The sequence below is a fragment of the Polyodon spathula genome, chromosome 10, assembly GCF_017654505.1.
Source record: "Polyodon spathula isolate WHYD16114869_AA chromosome 10, ASM1765450v1, whole genome shotgun sequence".
In the NCBI taxonomy this organism is placed as follows: domain Eukaryota; kingdom Metazoa; phylum Chordata; class Actinopteri; order Acipenseriformes; family Polyodontidae; genus Polyodon; species Polyodon spathula.
Window position 1 is genome coordinate 32,136,790 of NC_054543.1, and position 15,749 is coordinate 32,152,538.

The window sequence follows — 15,749 nt, forward strand, 5'->3', positions numbered from 1 at the left end:
ATTTTTTTTCCCTTTTTGTGAATAGTGGTATTTTGGCAGTAGACCCTGTTGCTGGTTCAGCTGCGCTGCCACTGTATAAACAGGAAGACTTGCCCGGAACGGAACAGATCGGGAGGCCCTGATTGGCTGGGGGGGCGTGCCCGGGGAGCGTACGCCTGTCTAAGAAATCAGCAGCATCAGTTCGAGGCTACTGCACGGCCATAGCTAAGCAGGCGGGCACTGAGCGAAAGCTTGCTTTGTTTACATCGACATTGTGGTTTTTTTTTTTTTTTTATTGAATCTGCTGTTTTAACTACTGTTAGCATGCGAGATTGTGTGAACTAAAACATTGCAAAATTATTCTAACCGCTTCTACCTGAGAGCCACCAACGGGTTAAGATTTAAGCAGTATGACTCGGACATTTACCTGGATATTGTCCCTGAAGTCCTTTTCTTCAATCAGTTGCCAGGTTTATTGAAATATGCAGGGAGTCTGATCCCAGGTACAGGACAAACAACACTCAAAATTACAATGTTTGCGTGACGTTAAATACCCTTCTGTATAGATGGTCCACCTCCCCTTTCTCTGACATTAACCAATGGTCAAGGTAATTTAATTTGTTGTGTGAGTGTTAATGTGTGTGTGTGGTCTAGTGTGACAACCTCTGAACTCAGTGCATTCTTCACACTCCTGGAGACAAAAGGTCCATACATCTGCCTTTTGTTATCTCCTTGCGACCCCCTTTGATGCCAGTGGGATTATCTCTTTTGATCCCTCTGAAGTCTAGAGCCTGTTCCCTTCTACTCCACAGCATTGTTATCTTATTAGCTTGCAGTCATTGTTGGGCAGTTTGTAGACGCATCGTCTCTATCAGTGGTTAGCAGTACATGCAATTTGAACCAAACAGTCTGCTATCTGCAATATTAGTCTCCTTTCAGAAAAGAACACCAGTATAGCTCTGCTAGTCCACATGCGTAGCAAACCCCTAATCAATTCTCAATCCATGTTTTCCAACAGTCCCTTATGAAACCCGCTGAACTGTACTTTGTGTTGTAGGGTTAGCAAAGCAAAAGAAGGCTTGAGTGGTGACAGCTTAAACTGCATTGTTAAACTAGCTACAGTAGGCTTGGGTGTAGCATACATTCTGTAGTTTTGAATTCTGGGTTGTCAGATTAGATATAATTACACCACATCTTTGTACTGTAGTGTTCAGCTCGGTAATAGTCACTGGAGAGCAGAGAGGCGTGTTGCCTGTTTAGTGCAGTAAACCACAACCATAATTGCACACTGAAGACGTGACCAAAGCCTGCCTCATAGTCAATATACCAATTTACTTCCTCACATTTCCATTCCTTTGCAAATGTAGCATTTTACGTACACATTATGATCTCTAAATAGCTCTCTTGCGTACTGCATGATTGCAGTATGTAGCCAGGATGAGTGTTTTTGTTCATTGCGGTTTTTGTTGGCTTAGATATTGGTTTCAATTTAATTTTGAAACCTAAATTGGAGCAGAAACATCAAAATACAGCAAATAGGCTTTTTGATATAAACCCCAAGAAGTAGAATGTTTACATCATGATTCATAAATAACTTGCCTTTACATTATGAGGATCTTACTAACTACAGTACATTTTGTTATTCTCGGAGTGTCTTATGAAGTTGTTTCTACAGCTGTTAAGATGCATTTTGCACTGACTGCCTCCCCCTTTAATGGCAGGTGCTCCCATTTAGGCATTAAATTAGACCGTTCGTCAAGTGGCTGCACAAGGGATAACATTGGTTGCGGTTGGTTTTGGAATCCTGGCTTCTAATGATGCCTGTTCAAATGCTGGAATCTGGGGATACACAAGTGTACTGTAGCTTGTACCAGTTTGCTATTAATGTGTAGATTGTGGACGCACTATAGTTCATGTTCTGTTTTACCTTAATGCTTCCCTGAGTAGAAAATTATTGTGATTCCAAACTCTGTTGTAGATTTCAACAAAGATATTTTATTAGATACAGTACAGCAACTGGGTACTCAATTTTCCTTAAGCACAAGTTATAATAGAATCTACAAGACAATAGAATGTTCGGATTAATAAAACTTCTCTTATGACATCACGCAATATTCCTTAACCTATGAGAAGAAACAGTTACATACTGATGCCAGTTTTACAGGCCTCCTATCAACCAATAATATCTTAGTCACGTGGGGCCCACTTTCTAAATTAACACAACTTCCAAACATCCTTAGGTGTTTCACTCACAAGGCAATAACTAGTTGAAAGGGGAGGAAGAGAAGAAAGATGCAATAGGCCTTTTGTCTATTTTCTTTTGAAGTGTAAACTGGCAAAGAATGTTTAGCCAAAGGTGTAATTTCCCTGAGAACGGAGTGTAATCACCTTTCAAGTTGTCATAAAATTTAGGGTACACTAAAAAAACTTCCCGCCATCTGGCTGCTTCACTTAATATTAAACCCAAATTGTCTTCAAATTAGCTTAGTCTATGAAATCTAGCTAATTTTGTTAAACTAACCAACAAGTATCGAACCACAGGTTGGTACAGTAAATGTTGTGCGAGGTCAACTTTTGATTTATTATGTTATGCACTTAGTACAATTAATTAATCTGTTAATTTCAGAGTGTAAATACTCAGATTGATTCTTGTCATTACTGTGTTTTGGAAAAATTCAAGTTTGAAACGTAGCTCCTTTTAATTTAAGTAGTGTACTGTATATATTTTGAATGTTGAATTTGGAACAAACAACATTTTGTTTAGTCCAGACTGTGTTCACGTTTATGAATCTACTTCTGTTCCACTGTTTGAACATTGATGCTTTATGGTAACCAAACTGGTACACACTTATTAAGCAGCGCTCAAAAAAATTACTGTTCAATCACAGTATAGCAGCCTCATCTGTTCAGAAATCAAGAAATGCTTCTTGCACTCTGCATATATCTATGCAAAGAACATTGACTTTGGGATCAATGTGATTAGACGCACCCGAGGTAAGTAGTGGTCCGTTCTCCACATGGCTACAGTCCAGTAGGTTATGCAAGACTACATTCCAGTGCCGATTTGTACAAAAACACTTTTTGTTACCAGTGGAATCAAAAGCAAGTGGTCTTGGAGCTGGCACTTAAAGGAGGTCTGCAATGTTGAAAGAAATTTGCTGAGAGCTTGGTCCTCATAGAATAGTTACATGAAAGAATGTTACTGTAGTGTGTAATTGTAATTTAAGAAGTAGACAAATAACCTTGAGTATTTACAAAACAAGAAAATCAGAGCGAAGGACAGTTACACAGATAGTTTGAAGAGCGCATGAAGCATTGCAATTCATTTTATTTTTCAATTTACATACAAATTGTTCAGTTACTCACTGGTGACCTCCCTATTGTAAATGCAGAGTCCAGAGACTGCTAAACAAGGAAACCTCTTTCTATTCGTAACGTTTTAACCGGAACAGCGTTCTAAGTTCTTCAGAGTATTACTAGTCAGCCTGCGTTTGTTTTTTTAACACCCGAGTCCTGAGCTGAACACCCTAATCTATTCCGTGTTGGACACTGCGAGTCAAGAATTGTACAGAAGTGTATTGTGGACTGTCCAGGGGTCTACTGTTTATTGAGACTGTCCAAACAGTTTTTTTTGTTGTTTTTTTTTTTTTTTTGTGCTAAATTTAATGATGTACAGCAACTAATTAAAAACATGCCTGACACGATTCTAATCTACGATACCGTATTTGCTTAACTAAAAGTCGACCCCTCTATTGTGAGGGTGAAATTAGGGTATGATTATTTGTAAGCACTTCTACCTGGAACTGCAATATAGTACATGTTTTTTTTTGTATAGCCTACAATAGTATTATTTTAGTGTATACAAGCCCCAATTCCTTCATAGCCCACATGGAAGTATGCATTTCAGTGGAATGTAGGTGGGGGTGTGGTCTGCTGTAATTCAGTGAAACGACGCCTGTGTTTTATGTGACAGCTCCTGGTGTAAACAAACCTGGGATTTAATTTTTATTTTATATATGGACAATGTCACAGACTCGTTTTCGCCAAACCTTTGTTTGTGTTTTGATTTGAGAGAAATTAGAAGCATTTGTTCTGGCAATCAGAGCCACAAGGCTTTTCCCACAACAATGGAGGTGCTGCTGTTTTCCACAGACGCACTATGCTGCATGGTCACGCAGTAGAAAGGTAACATTTATTATTATTATTAATATTGTTATTATTATGATGCCCCTCCATAGCGTTCATACTACCGCTGGTCATTGAAATCAGTAAATGTAGGATTTTCCTACAAATTATAGATCAATTCATGTTTGCTCGTGTATTAGTCAACCCCTCCCAACTTCAGGATTATGTTTTGTGTTTAAATTTCTTGACTTATACTTGAGCAAATATGGTATATAAATAAAGACTGAATGAATAACTGTGAAAGGTATAGGCCTAAATCATGTACAACACAAATTGCAGAAGAATTCTCAGACCCCTGAGAATATCCCAACTGTACCTTGGACTTTGGAGACAGTAAAACAATTGCCACTGCTTCAGCAGCTAACAGATCACTTCCCAAACCAAATGAAGAATGTGATGATTTAAATGCATTGGGTAATTCATTAAAAGCTGTATCCCATTGAGTGGTGTATGTGTTTATACAGCACTGAGCAGGATTTGCAGTACCCTTTCAGCTGTGGCTAAAAATGGCAATTTGTGACATTTGACCCTAAAAATATATCTCCTAATGTACTGTAATTTCCCCAGTCTTTGTCAGATGCACATTTCTCTTCTTCTTAGCGTGTGCTGTTCTTGCGCAGCCAAGCAACTGCTGAATCAACAGCTGTGTGTAAAGTACGGAATCCACCCGGGAAACTTGTCAGCGGGCAGTCCTCCACAACATGAAGCATTGTCTGTTTCTGCCCACATGAGCAGAGTGGGCTATCTACGAGGCCCCAGTCATAAAGACACGCTGCACACCGACCGTGACCAGTACGATAGCGATTAAGTAAAGTCCAATCTTGGCGTGGGAGGTCAAAGCCGGGCAGGCAGTCTGTTGGGTCGGCAACGAGGTTGCGAGTCTCGCTCTGGAACCACTCCACTTGCCGCTGGGTTGTTGAATACCAATCCGGGTGAGGAAGTGACAGCCAGACTGGACGTCTAGATTCCAGATGCACCTTTGGTGGATGGAGGATAAAGTCATGCAATGGAAGTGCCGGGTTATCCTGGATCTTGTTGACGATTTTGACCACTGCTTCCTTGCACCGAATGTGTGGAGGTGTGATGTTGCTCAGCACCGGTAGCCACTGGACCGGAGTTGAGCGAAAAGTGCCGGAGATGGTCCGCATTGCAGAGTTCAGCTGAGTGTCAATTTTCTTTGCATGCGAACTGCGACACCAGACTGGGGCACAGTACTCAGCTGTTGAGTAGCAGAGAGCAAGGGCTGTGGACCGGAGGACCGGTGTTCGTGCTCCCCATGATATGCCGGCCAACATACTCGGCAAGTTGTTTCGTGTGTGGACTTTCACGGCTGTCTGTCAGGTGGTCGTGGAATGTCAGTGAACGATCCAGGGTAACACAGAGGTAAATTGGGCTGTGATCGCACTTAAGCCGTTTACCATCTAGGACTACATTCAGTTCCCGTGAAGCACTTGCATTATGCAGATGAAAAACTGTTTTTGTGATGTTTGGTTGGAGTCGCCACTTTTTGCAGTACCGGATAATATTGCCATATCGATGTTGAGACGCTGTTCCAGTTCTTCAAAAGCTTGGGCCTGAGTCGCACAGCAGATGTCGTCTGCATACATGAACTTGCTAGATTTCTCTTATCTTATTTCATACATACTCTGAGGATTATAATGATAATAGCATTGTGATTACAGTACAAGTAGTTAATTTCAAAGAAAGGTCACCAAATCAACAAATTACAGTACTTTTCATGATCAAGGTTAAAGCTTCAAAGGATTCCTCAAAGCAAGAAACGTGGCAGTGCAGGTCTCCTTGGGTGACATTTTCTGAAATGGACAGCCATGGCCACGTTTGAGAAACAAAATCCATAATGTGCTAGGAGGGATAGATAGGATACAGGTTCTCAGTGGGCAATGCAAAAATAATCGGAGAGGGAAGACGTGAAGAAAGGGGCACATTCCAGAGGAGGTGGTGGTTGTCATCTTTTTGTCTTTATTCATGAATTGATTATTTGAGTCACCCACTAAGGACGATGAACACTGCACTTGCTGTGGGGAAGCTCTGAATTCAAAGCTTGCCGAATCCATATTGTGATGTAACTCCTATAAGCAGGGCATTTTAAATATGAAAAATGTATATGCCTTGGAACACCCACACAAAATGAATGGTGGCACGATATTAAAATTTTCATGACAATAAAACCGTATTTTACAAAGAATTGCAAATTGCATCTTGGACATTTCTGAAGTCGTGCTGTCCACACTGCAGGCTGCTGTGTGTCTTCTATTTAGAATAAAAGGGTACATAATGACCTTTTTTATTTTGTGTTACATGTTCCAGTGTGTTGCTACAACTGTTTATGTAAGGTGTGTGTGTGTGTGTGTGTTTTTTTTTTTGTTTTTTTTTTTTTAATTTTTTAACATTTTGACCACCCCCCCTCACTCAATACTGGCATGTTGTATTCGAGTCAAGCCTTAGCTTAATCCAACAGCACTAATTCAGTCTGCTTATCATAAAATGAATTTGGCTGCTTTTATCATGTGTTGACAGAAGACTAAAACAGAAACTCCATTATAATACAGAGCTCACTCAGCTAGGTAAGCTGGATAATTTGATTTAGGGATGGCAGTGCTTCGTTTTGAGCATCTCCGGTGCAGCTCCACACTGCTGCTTCAATTCCAGCTGCTTTTAGCTGTTCCAGCTCTGGCTCCAGAGCCACTAAAACCTCTAATCTAGTAATGTATGCACTTGACTATCATAGTAACATCCTATTTAAATGTTCTTTTTTTTTTTTTTAATTGTTCAAGCAGGTTAAGGTAAGGAAGGCTTTAAAAATAATTAAGATATCACCATTCATTGTTTAAAATGTCTAAATTACCAGCAATGAAAGAGTGTCATTTTGTGTGCATTCGGGGTAATACATTTGAACAAGATCAACACATACGTACATCTTATTAACCAGTATTTGGTCTGAAAAATAAGACTGTACATTGAATTTTGTTTGGTGCACTTTTGCAAAAACATACCTCATTTGGTTGATATGCCACTTTTACCGAAATATAATCACTTATCTTTCACTCGCTGTCCTTTTTACCATGTGATTTATGAGGACCCTCTCTATATGCACTGGTTTTCATGAAAGGCAATGGCTGCAGATTGTAGTTGAGAATTTGATGGCCCCTTATCAACAGAAGTATTGTGTACATTAAAGTACTTCTGGATTTTTATATTTAGGTGTTTTGTATACCTATTTATTTTGTTCGTTCAAGTGTTTTTAAACTGAATAATTTGGGAAGGATTTTTTAAAATGTGAAAGGCAGGAAATGGTGAAGCTTCTCTGGAACCTCAGTTCCCGCTCCAGCCTGTCTCTAGACCACGGAGATGGCTCCAGGGTCTTTATCCACTCTCCTGGCTCCCACTTTTCATCTCCCCACTGTAGGCCCATGCTTGGAATGTAAATGTCACTCTTTACACAGAACAATCTCCAGCAGTGCTAATTATTTATTGAACTTTAGGCCCTTGTGAAAAACCTAGTGAGCCAGAAAGATAGGTTTGTCCTTGGAGACTGGAGGAGCTGAAAGGGTTTCCTGATGAGAAAGAGGGTGGTTGGTTCTAATGAATAACTCTGTGGGTCATGGCTGAGTGGCCATGAGCAAATGGGCTTCGTTTTAGCAGTATCATCAGTTGAGAACAAACAACCTTTTCTGTCTGAGATCGAAGCTGTTTTCAGCTGCCTAGTGTATGGTGCATTCGTTCTTTAAGGAAGGTTAGTAAGAACCACACATTTTGTGTGGCTGGGTCTTACCAGGACAGATCGTAAGGGGGTAATTTGTCTTATTGAAAGATGGAATAGTGTCCCTGAAGGGTTTTTAAAGCAGAAAAGCTGAACAATAATGGACTGTGCTGTGATTGCTGCCAGCTTCTGGACTGCCAGTTTTTGAGCCAGTAATAAAACCAACTGAAAACAGAGCAGACCCTCTCATTAACTGTCATTCTGACAGACCGGTTTAGAAACCTTGTGAAAAATGTAATGTGGAAGTGAACATATACATAATGCAACATACTATAGCTACTCGGTGTTAAACTACAAGTTTAAAGTACCTTTGTGCATGTGTGTGTGTGCATTATGATGCTGTTGCATCAAAATTTAAAATAAAGAATTATGCATGGGTTTCCCAATTTTAAGACGTTTTCTTCACTTTGCACTCATCACTGCCTGTGACATTTTGACTATTTTCTTAAACCCGTCCTGTTGCATTGCCCCAGAGAGCTGAAAACATTTATTTTTATACAGCGCTGACATTTAAAATGTATAATCTGGTACTGAGAGAAATGTGACTAGCTTTAAGATGCATCCCTCTGACAGAAATGTAAACGGCTCTGAAATTTTATACAGCATATCCATTTTTTTTATAGTGGGATTTGTCAAGTTTTGGTTTAGTGTTTCAGCCTCTCCCCTTCTCGTTCTCTTATTTATCACACATGGACTTGCTCTCACATTACTGCATGGTAGCAGCTGTCCACAGAGGCACAATCTGTCTGTGTGTCTGTCATTTGGGGTCATCTCCAGGTCATCTCCCTCCTTTTTTCAGTCTACAGTGATTTAAATCTCATACATTTTTGTTTTTGATCAAAACTGATCCCTGCTGAGGGGGTGCTGACTGCACTAGAAATACAGTATAGGAGGGTGGCCTACTAAACTGTACTACTGTACATATTGCCCATCCAGTGCAGGATTTGGAACTCCTGCTTCTGTTGAATCCCAATTGAGATTAAAAGGTTGTTGAGCTATGACAAGGGCATGATTTGACATAAGTCTGCAAGGTGGTAGAATTGTTCTGTCTCTGTTTCTTTAAGGGAAGATGTGGATGGAACTCTGCAGTACTGCAAAATACATGTCAGGAATGCTATTTGCATAACCAATTAATCAATCAAGTGAGTTCTGCATGTTGCAGGTGTGTTTCAAATTTCAACACCATTTACAGAATCTGTCATATAAAACCACTTACAAGCGGATTTGAGGTTTTTTTTATGCAAGATATTTCTCTCCTAAAGAATTGCTCATGCCAAGCATTTTAAGGAAAAATGTAGCCAGGAAATATTTAACTTCATGGCTCCGACTCTTTGGAACTCTGTCCCAGCTTTGGTGCGTGATGATCCCACCGTCACTCTCTTTAAATCAACTCTCAAGACCCACCTGTTCTCTCTTGCTTTCCATGCTCCTTAAGCCTGATATATTTCACATATTATGTTACTATTGTGTATTCTTCACTTTCCACTGTATTTAGTGTACTATTTCATGTATTTTGTTTTTTCCACTGTATAGTGTATTATGCGTTTTTTTACTGTGTCACGTATTATGTATTTCTCTATTTGAGGTATTATTGACTTTCTTGTATTTACTACATCTTGTAAAGCGCTTTGTGATGGTGTTCCACTATGAAAGGCGCTATATAAAATATTGATTTTTACTGTAAATGGTGAAATATACAGCCCCCTATACGATTTTAGACAAGTTTATGGTTGTTTTTTAGATGATACATTTTTAGTAGTTTGTTTGTTTTTAATTGGAATGAGAAATCAGATTACTAGACAGCATTGACTGTCCGGCCAAATCCCTGCCTGTTACTGGTGGACAAAGGCTGCTATTTAAAACTGCAGGGCTCCAGGGTCATGTGGCTCCCTCACACTACAATGCAGCTTAAGAACAACAGCTGACTAGCTGAAATACCAGTCAGTGAAAAATGTAGGCTTTCAAATATGAGAAATGAGCGAGCTGTGGACTGGGAGCCACTACCAAGGAGTGTGACCCTGAGGTGATGGGGGTCCCTTCCAGCCTTTTAGAATGGTTAGATACATATTCTGTATCTTCTGTATTCTATCACCCTGAAGTTTACCCATTCCCCTATGAAGATTCCCCTATGAATAATTGCTTGCCCACTGTTTCAACCGATTTTTGGATGTAATGTAAAGATAGCCACCCCTGCCTCAGGGTTATTGGACAGTGAGATGTGGGGCTATTGAGACTAATAGCCCAGCCAGCACTGTGTGTAACGCAATTGGGTAGTGCAAGCAGAAGCCCTGGCCAGTCTAAAACCTACCATTCGGCAGCAATATCATAATGGCTGTATGTGAGTGAGTAGTGCTGTTTTGATTGGGAACTCTTGTCAACTGTACCTCTCTGAATGGTTGAACAGACTTTAGGAATTCAGTGTTTCTAAAAATGAAACAAAGAAATAATATATGCAGACATCAAACCCACTTTGTTGCACTCCTGTCTGTTACAGTAGATTATTATGAATCCGATTGAGCACTGGAGTACAAGCTGCAATACCTGCTTCATTCACCTTTTAATATGCTGTGTTCATCCAAACTCTGCATCTTGAATTTCAGTGCTGAATGCAATTTGTCACTCTGCATGGGGTTGTTATGTTAATCAAATTACTTGGGAAGATAAACAACCCTGTGGCAGTGAACTGTTTAAGGTTTTAAATAATTTGCAGTTCTATTCGCTTGAGATTCACAAAGCAAATATTCCTGGTTGAAATTACAGCAAAGTAGAACATGGAATTATTTAAGATTTCATTGTACAGTACTCTGCTTAGAAGCGGTGAATGAGATTTATTTAATTTATTTTTTTATTTATTTTTCTCACCATATATAAATCTGCATTTTAGAGTGGACTTGCATTGTCAGACTTGCATTTTGAGAACTTGGGACTCAAGTGAAATCTCTCAATTATTCTTTTGTAAATTCTGCTGTAGAGGTTTAGTATTTTTAGTCATAGACTATCAGTTTTAGCTTACAGGTGATAGTGATTGCAATTTAATTATGCTTGTTATCTTTTGAAGTGAGGCTGTTGAATCCTAGTGGGATTTCTTTTGTTGGTCTGCCATGTGAGTCATGAGTATCACAAGCTGCATAGCTGGAGAAAGGAACTTGAATTGTCCCTTGGTAGGTTTCATCAACATTCCTGTTTTTGTAGAGAACAGATGGTGCTCGTTTTCAGTAGCTCTACATTTTAAAACATGTATTAGCCTACATATTTAGACCCTCCATGTCTTTTGAGTAGACAATATTTGGTAGCAGTCTGTCTCAAGATGCAACATTGGTTATTTTTTTTGCCCAGAAACTTGAAATGAAGCTTCCTGTAGGTACTGGACTATTGCCTAAATGTGCTTCATGCTTTTTGTAGCATTGTTATAAAACCCTTATTTTTACAATGGTTTCTATCTGACTAGTTTTTAAGGGTCATTTTATGTCTACTATAAATTTAGCTATTCCCTGCACTTTCAAGGTCTTGTCATATACAGTATAATTGAACCTGCACATTCCAATTGTAATTGATCCAAAGCAAACCAACACAAATAAAAACTGAACCTGGTGCTAATTAATATTTTTTCCTGTCTGTTTGCTTTGATTTTTGTGGCATGTCATTTTGATTGTGGCAAGACCAATAAACTAAACTCTGTTGTATCGGTCATTAAATTAATTTAGTATGCTCATTTCATTTGCGGTTACTTTATGCATTGCTTACTAAAGGTGGAGCAAGGTTTTAGCAAAATAGTTTGATGCACATTCTCGGATTTAATTGTGCTTTCATTGTGTGAGTTGACCCCTAGATTGTGCTATTTGAAAAATGTTGTTAATGTCAGTGGGCTGTATGTATCATTGATTTTTCTTCTGCATCTTGCCTTTTCGAAGGTTTCGTAGACCTGCCTGCGATGTACTGGTCATTTTCACTCCCGTAACTTGGTATCATCCCTGCTGCAGTAGCTTAGTTACAACCTGTTTGTTTCAGACTACTTTTGTATGCAAATGTACGAATCTCATTATAATGTCGAAGCTTCGCGCTTACCCTTGATGCATTTTAATTTTTACATCAGTTTCTACCTGTTATTTTATGCATGACTCTTACTTTCTTAGATTCAACTGGATGTGAAACTTCCTGTTTAAGTTTACTGTCTTTCGTTACTTTTAAAGCACCTTTTAAATTATAAAATAAACAGTTTTGTTTGTCTCTTAAATAACAATGGCAATAAATACATGTTTTAGTTTCTTTTATATTAAGGTGCTTTTATTATAAACTACTTAAAGCAAAGCACTGGAAGCACAGGGAAGCATGGTTGGGATACAGACAAGTACACACATGGTAAACTGCAGAATTACCATGCTAATGTACCATGGTAATCGTCCATGTGTAAAAACAAGCTCAGTTTTATTTAAGCTTTCAGTTTTTGGGGACCCTTTCTTTTAGATCTATATTTTGGTTTGTTTTCTCTGTGCCCAGGGTCTGTGCTACATTAAACACATCACATTCAGTGCTGTTTTTTGCAGTACTAGTTTTCTGTTCACTCTACCTCCCCTTTATGGAAGTGGATACCAACTCCCCTCATAACTTTACCAGAAGGAAATTCTAAATCTTGACCTTCGGCGTTGCCAATCTATGTTGAGATGCAAATTCTGATCTCTCCTGTATAATGAGCATTCATTTTATGCTGTTCGTAAACTTGTGGTGATATGGTAGTTAATGAAAATGAGCTGTTTAGTACATCCACGCAAAAATTCTACGAAGGACTGAAGTTATGAATTTGCCATATTTGCGAACACGCAAGTAATATTAGTGCATAGGGCCCAATGTGTCTGAGTGTAAACCAAACATGTTTACCAAGTATAATAAACATGGAACCATACTACCGACGTAAAAATAAATAAATAAATTAAAAAGATCTCTGTTGCCTGATGTATGAAATTGATTTAGTTTGACAGTTCCCTGTTTCCTCTCTGTTTCCACAGTCTGTAGATAAACAGAGAGCCCTAGAAGAAACCAAAAATTACACAACCCAGTCTTTGGCGAGTGTTGCCTACCTGATCAACACCTTAGCCAACAATGTCCTCCAGATGCTGGATATCCAGGCGTCCCAGCTGCGCCGCATGGAGTCCTCCATCAACCACATCTCTCAGGTAAGTGTCTGTATTATTACAGGGTTCCTCTGCAGGCTCCAGCATCTGGTCTAGATACGCTAAAATCGTCTCGGACAATGTTTTACAACTTCTTTTGGGACCTAGAATTGTGTTGTCATGCTATATTGTGTGGTATCTAAACCAGCGACCAGGGATGCATCAGTGCATCACCAGGATTGTCAAAAGTACTACTTCGGCATTTCACTGCCCTAAGCAATCTCGAAACGAAATTATTGAGCATGTGCTTGTGGCATCTAAACTGATATTGGGCAAGTCAGTATTAGAAAATTTCTGTAATATCATTCTGAAATTATTTTAATTTTGAATCTGTAATTCTCGTTTTTCTCCCCAATTTGGAAAGCACAATTTATTTATTTATTTATTTTTTTAAATGTATTTCAACCCCCATCTCACCGCTGCTTCCCTGCTCTGACTAGGAAGAGACGAAGACAGGCACACACGTCCTCCGAAATGCGTGTGGTCAGTCGTCCGCTTGTTTTTCACAGGCCCGCCATTCAACCATCTCAGAGCTACTGCGTCGGAGGACAATGCAGCTCTGGGCAGCTTACAGGCAGGCCTGCAGGCACCTGGCCAGACCACAGGGGTCACTGGTGCACAGTGAGCCGAGGACACCCTGGCTGACCCTAAGCCCCCTCCACCTGGAAAATTGTGCAGTGGGCAGTGGAATAGCCTCGACTCGAACCGCCTTCCTCCTGGCTATAGGGCGCATCCTAGACTCCAAGCAGAGTCCATTGCTTTACCAGATTTACCCCCCTTTACCCGCCTTTCTGAAATTTTAATGTCATTGTAAACACTCTTTTTAAAGCAGTGCACATTTAATTTGTTGTGCAAGACCTTATTCTTGATATCCAAAATATTAGCATAGCTCCTCGTAATTCATCAAAATCACACCAACTTGCATGGGACATTTGAAGTTGTAAACCTATGTCATGGTAAGAAAAAAAAGGCCAAATTAAGTTTTTGTTCTGGAATAATAACGCTCCTATCATGGCGTGCTACTTTAAGGCCAGGGAGAGTTTTGGATTGATGGAAGAATGTTCAGGGCAGCGTGACAAAGCCACAGATATTTCCTTGTATGCTGTAAGTGCATATCTAATGATCCTCTGACAAACAGCAGGCTTTTTTGAGAAATACAAAAGTGACGGTAGTTTTTGGTTCAGAGTAATGAGCTGGAGCCTCATGAATTAAAGCATGCATCTGCTTACGTGTGTGCAAGACCTGTTATCCTGTTAGCTTGACTTACGACAACTTAAGGGGTTGACGTTTGGGGCTTGGGTACAGAAGGGAGTGAAATTGATTTCCCACTTTCCCACAACAGGTTTGTTAAGTACAGAAGTACATTTTACTTGTTTAGAAATATACTGGTCCATTTTTGTTAGGAATACTCTGTATTCAGAATTAGAAATGTCACGCATGTAAACTGTTTACGGAGATGTAGAATACCACAGAATAAGCCAGTAGAAGGTACTGGGCTCTTGGAGTTTATGAAAAGCAGACTACGACTTTGGCAGGTTAGAAGTTATCAGCGATATATAATTGAGATTTGTTGCATGCAATAGGAAATAAATAAAAATAAAGATCAATAGCACAGTCGTGTTTTTTTTTTTTAATTTAATTTGGCTCACACATCCAATACTTGGTAAAATGGCTGCTTATTTCTAATATATATTTCTGTACATTTAAACCATGTCCCTTATTTCAACAAACTGTTCTGTATATAAATGAAGAATTACGACCTGCTGCAATATGAATACAATCTCCATGTGATTTTGTGAGGTTGTAAAGCAACCTTTGGAATTTGATAGGTAATCTCAAACAGACTTTGCCCACTTGAAGACCCCAGAGATGTACGCTACTTAGCTCAATCCAGACGGTTGTCATGCTGATGTGCTAGGGAGACCGCACTGTGGTTGATTCCCAGAGCCAGCATCGCAGCTGTTGTGTGTGCTGATGCGCTGGGGAGGCAAAATAAGCTGATACCTGGAGCCAGCATTACACTTAAACCATCATCACCAGGCAGAAGGATATCTACATATCAGATGGAAAGAAATGCAAATGGATGGAGATGCTGATAATTCAGATTAGTTTACTGTAAAGCTGCGTCTTAGTTGGTGCTTTTCTTGGCGAGAGCAGAGTTCAAATCAGCATGCAGTTTTAACGTCTACTCTCTTGTAATGGAAATCTTGACTGAAGAACCTTGGGACCATTAGTATGACCTTGGTACCAGTGGCATGAAATCAGCACACATGTTCACATGGCTACTGATATTAGATATACTAAAAACATTGAAAAAGTTGAAAGCAATGCCTCTTCCTCTGGATATCGAAAGAAAATATGAAGTTCATGTGTAGTCTCACTTCCTGGAAACCAAATTACAAATGCAATAGCTCATTCTCCACCACTAAAGTTGGTACACCATTAATCCTCTCAAGAAACTGAAATCTACTGCGGACTGGTTCAGAATGAGAATTTGAGCTGGGGATTCCTTTTGCTATGTGATATATATTTTTATTTTTTAAAAGCCTGAATTCCCAATCTGTGTCTAACACTATGCTGTTCCCCTGAAGGAGATGAGAGAAAATGTCTTATGGTGTTGAGTGCAGTTTGATATG

General features: G+C 39.5%; 1 protein-coding gene across 10 annotated transcripts in view; it reads left to right on the plus strand.

Moving 5' to 3' along the window:
• LOC121322118 (abl interactor 2) overlaps positions 1-15,749 on the plus strand; it is a 61,848-nt gene that overhangs the window by 22,326 nt on the left and 23,773 nt on the right. For all 10 annotated transcript variants that reach the window (XM_041261648.1, XM_041261646.1, XM_041261654.1 and 7 more), the window contains one exon: positions 12,949-13,116. In XM_041261648.1, the coding sequence (XP_041117582.1) occupies positions 12,949-13,116 (168 nt within the window). The remainder of the gene's footprint in view (positions 1-12,948; positions 13,117-15,749) is intronic.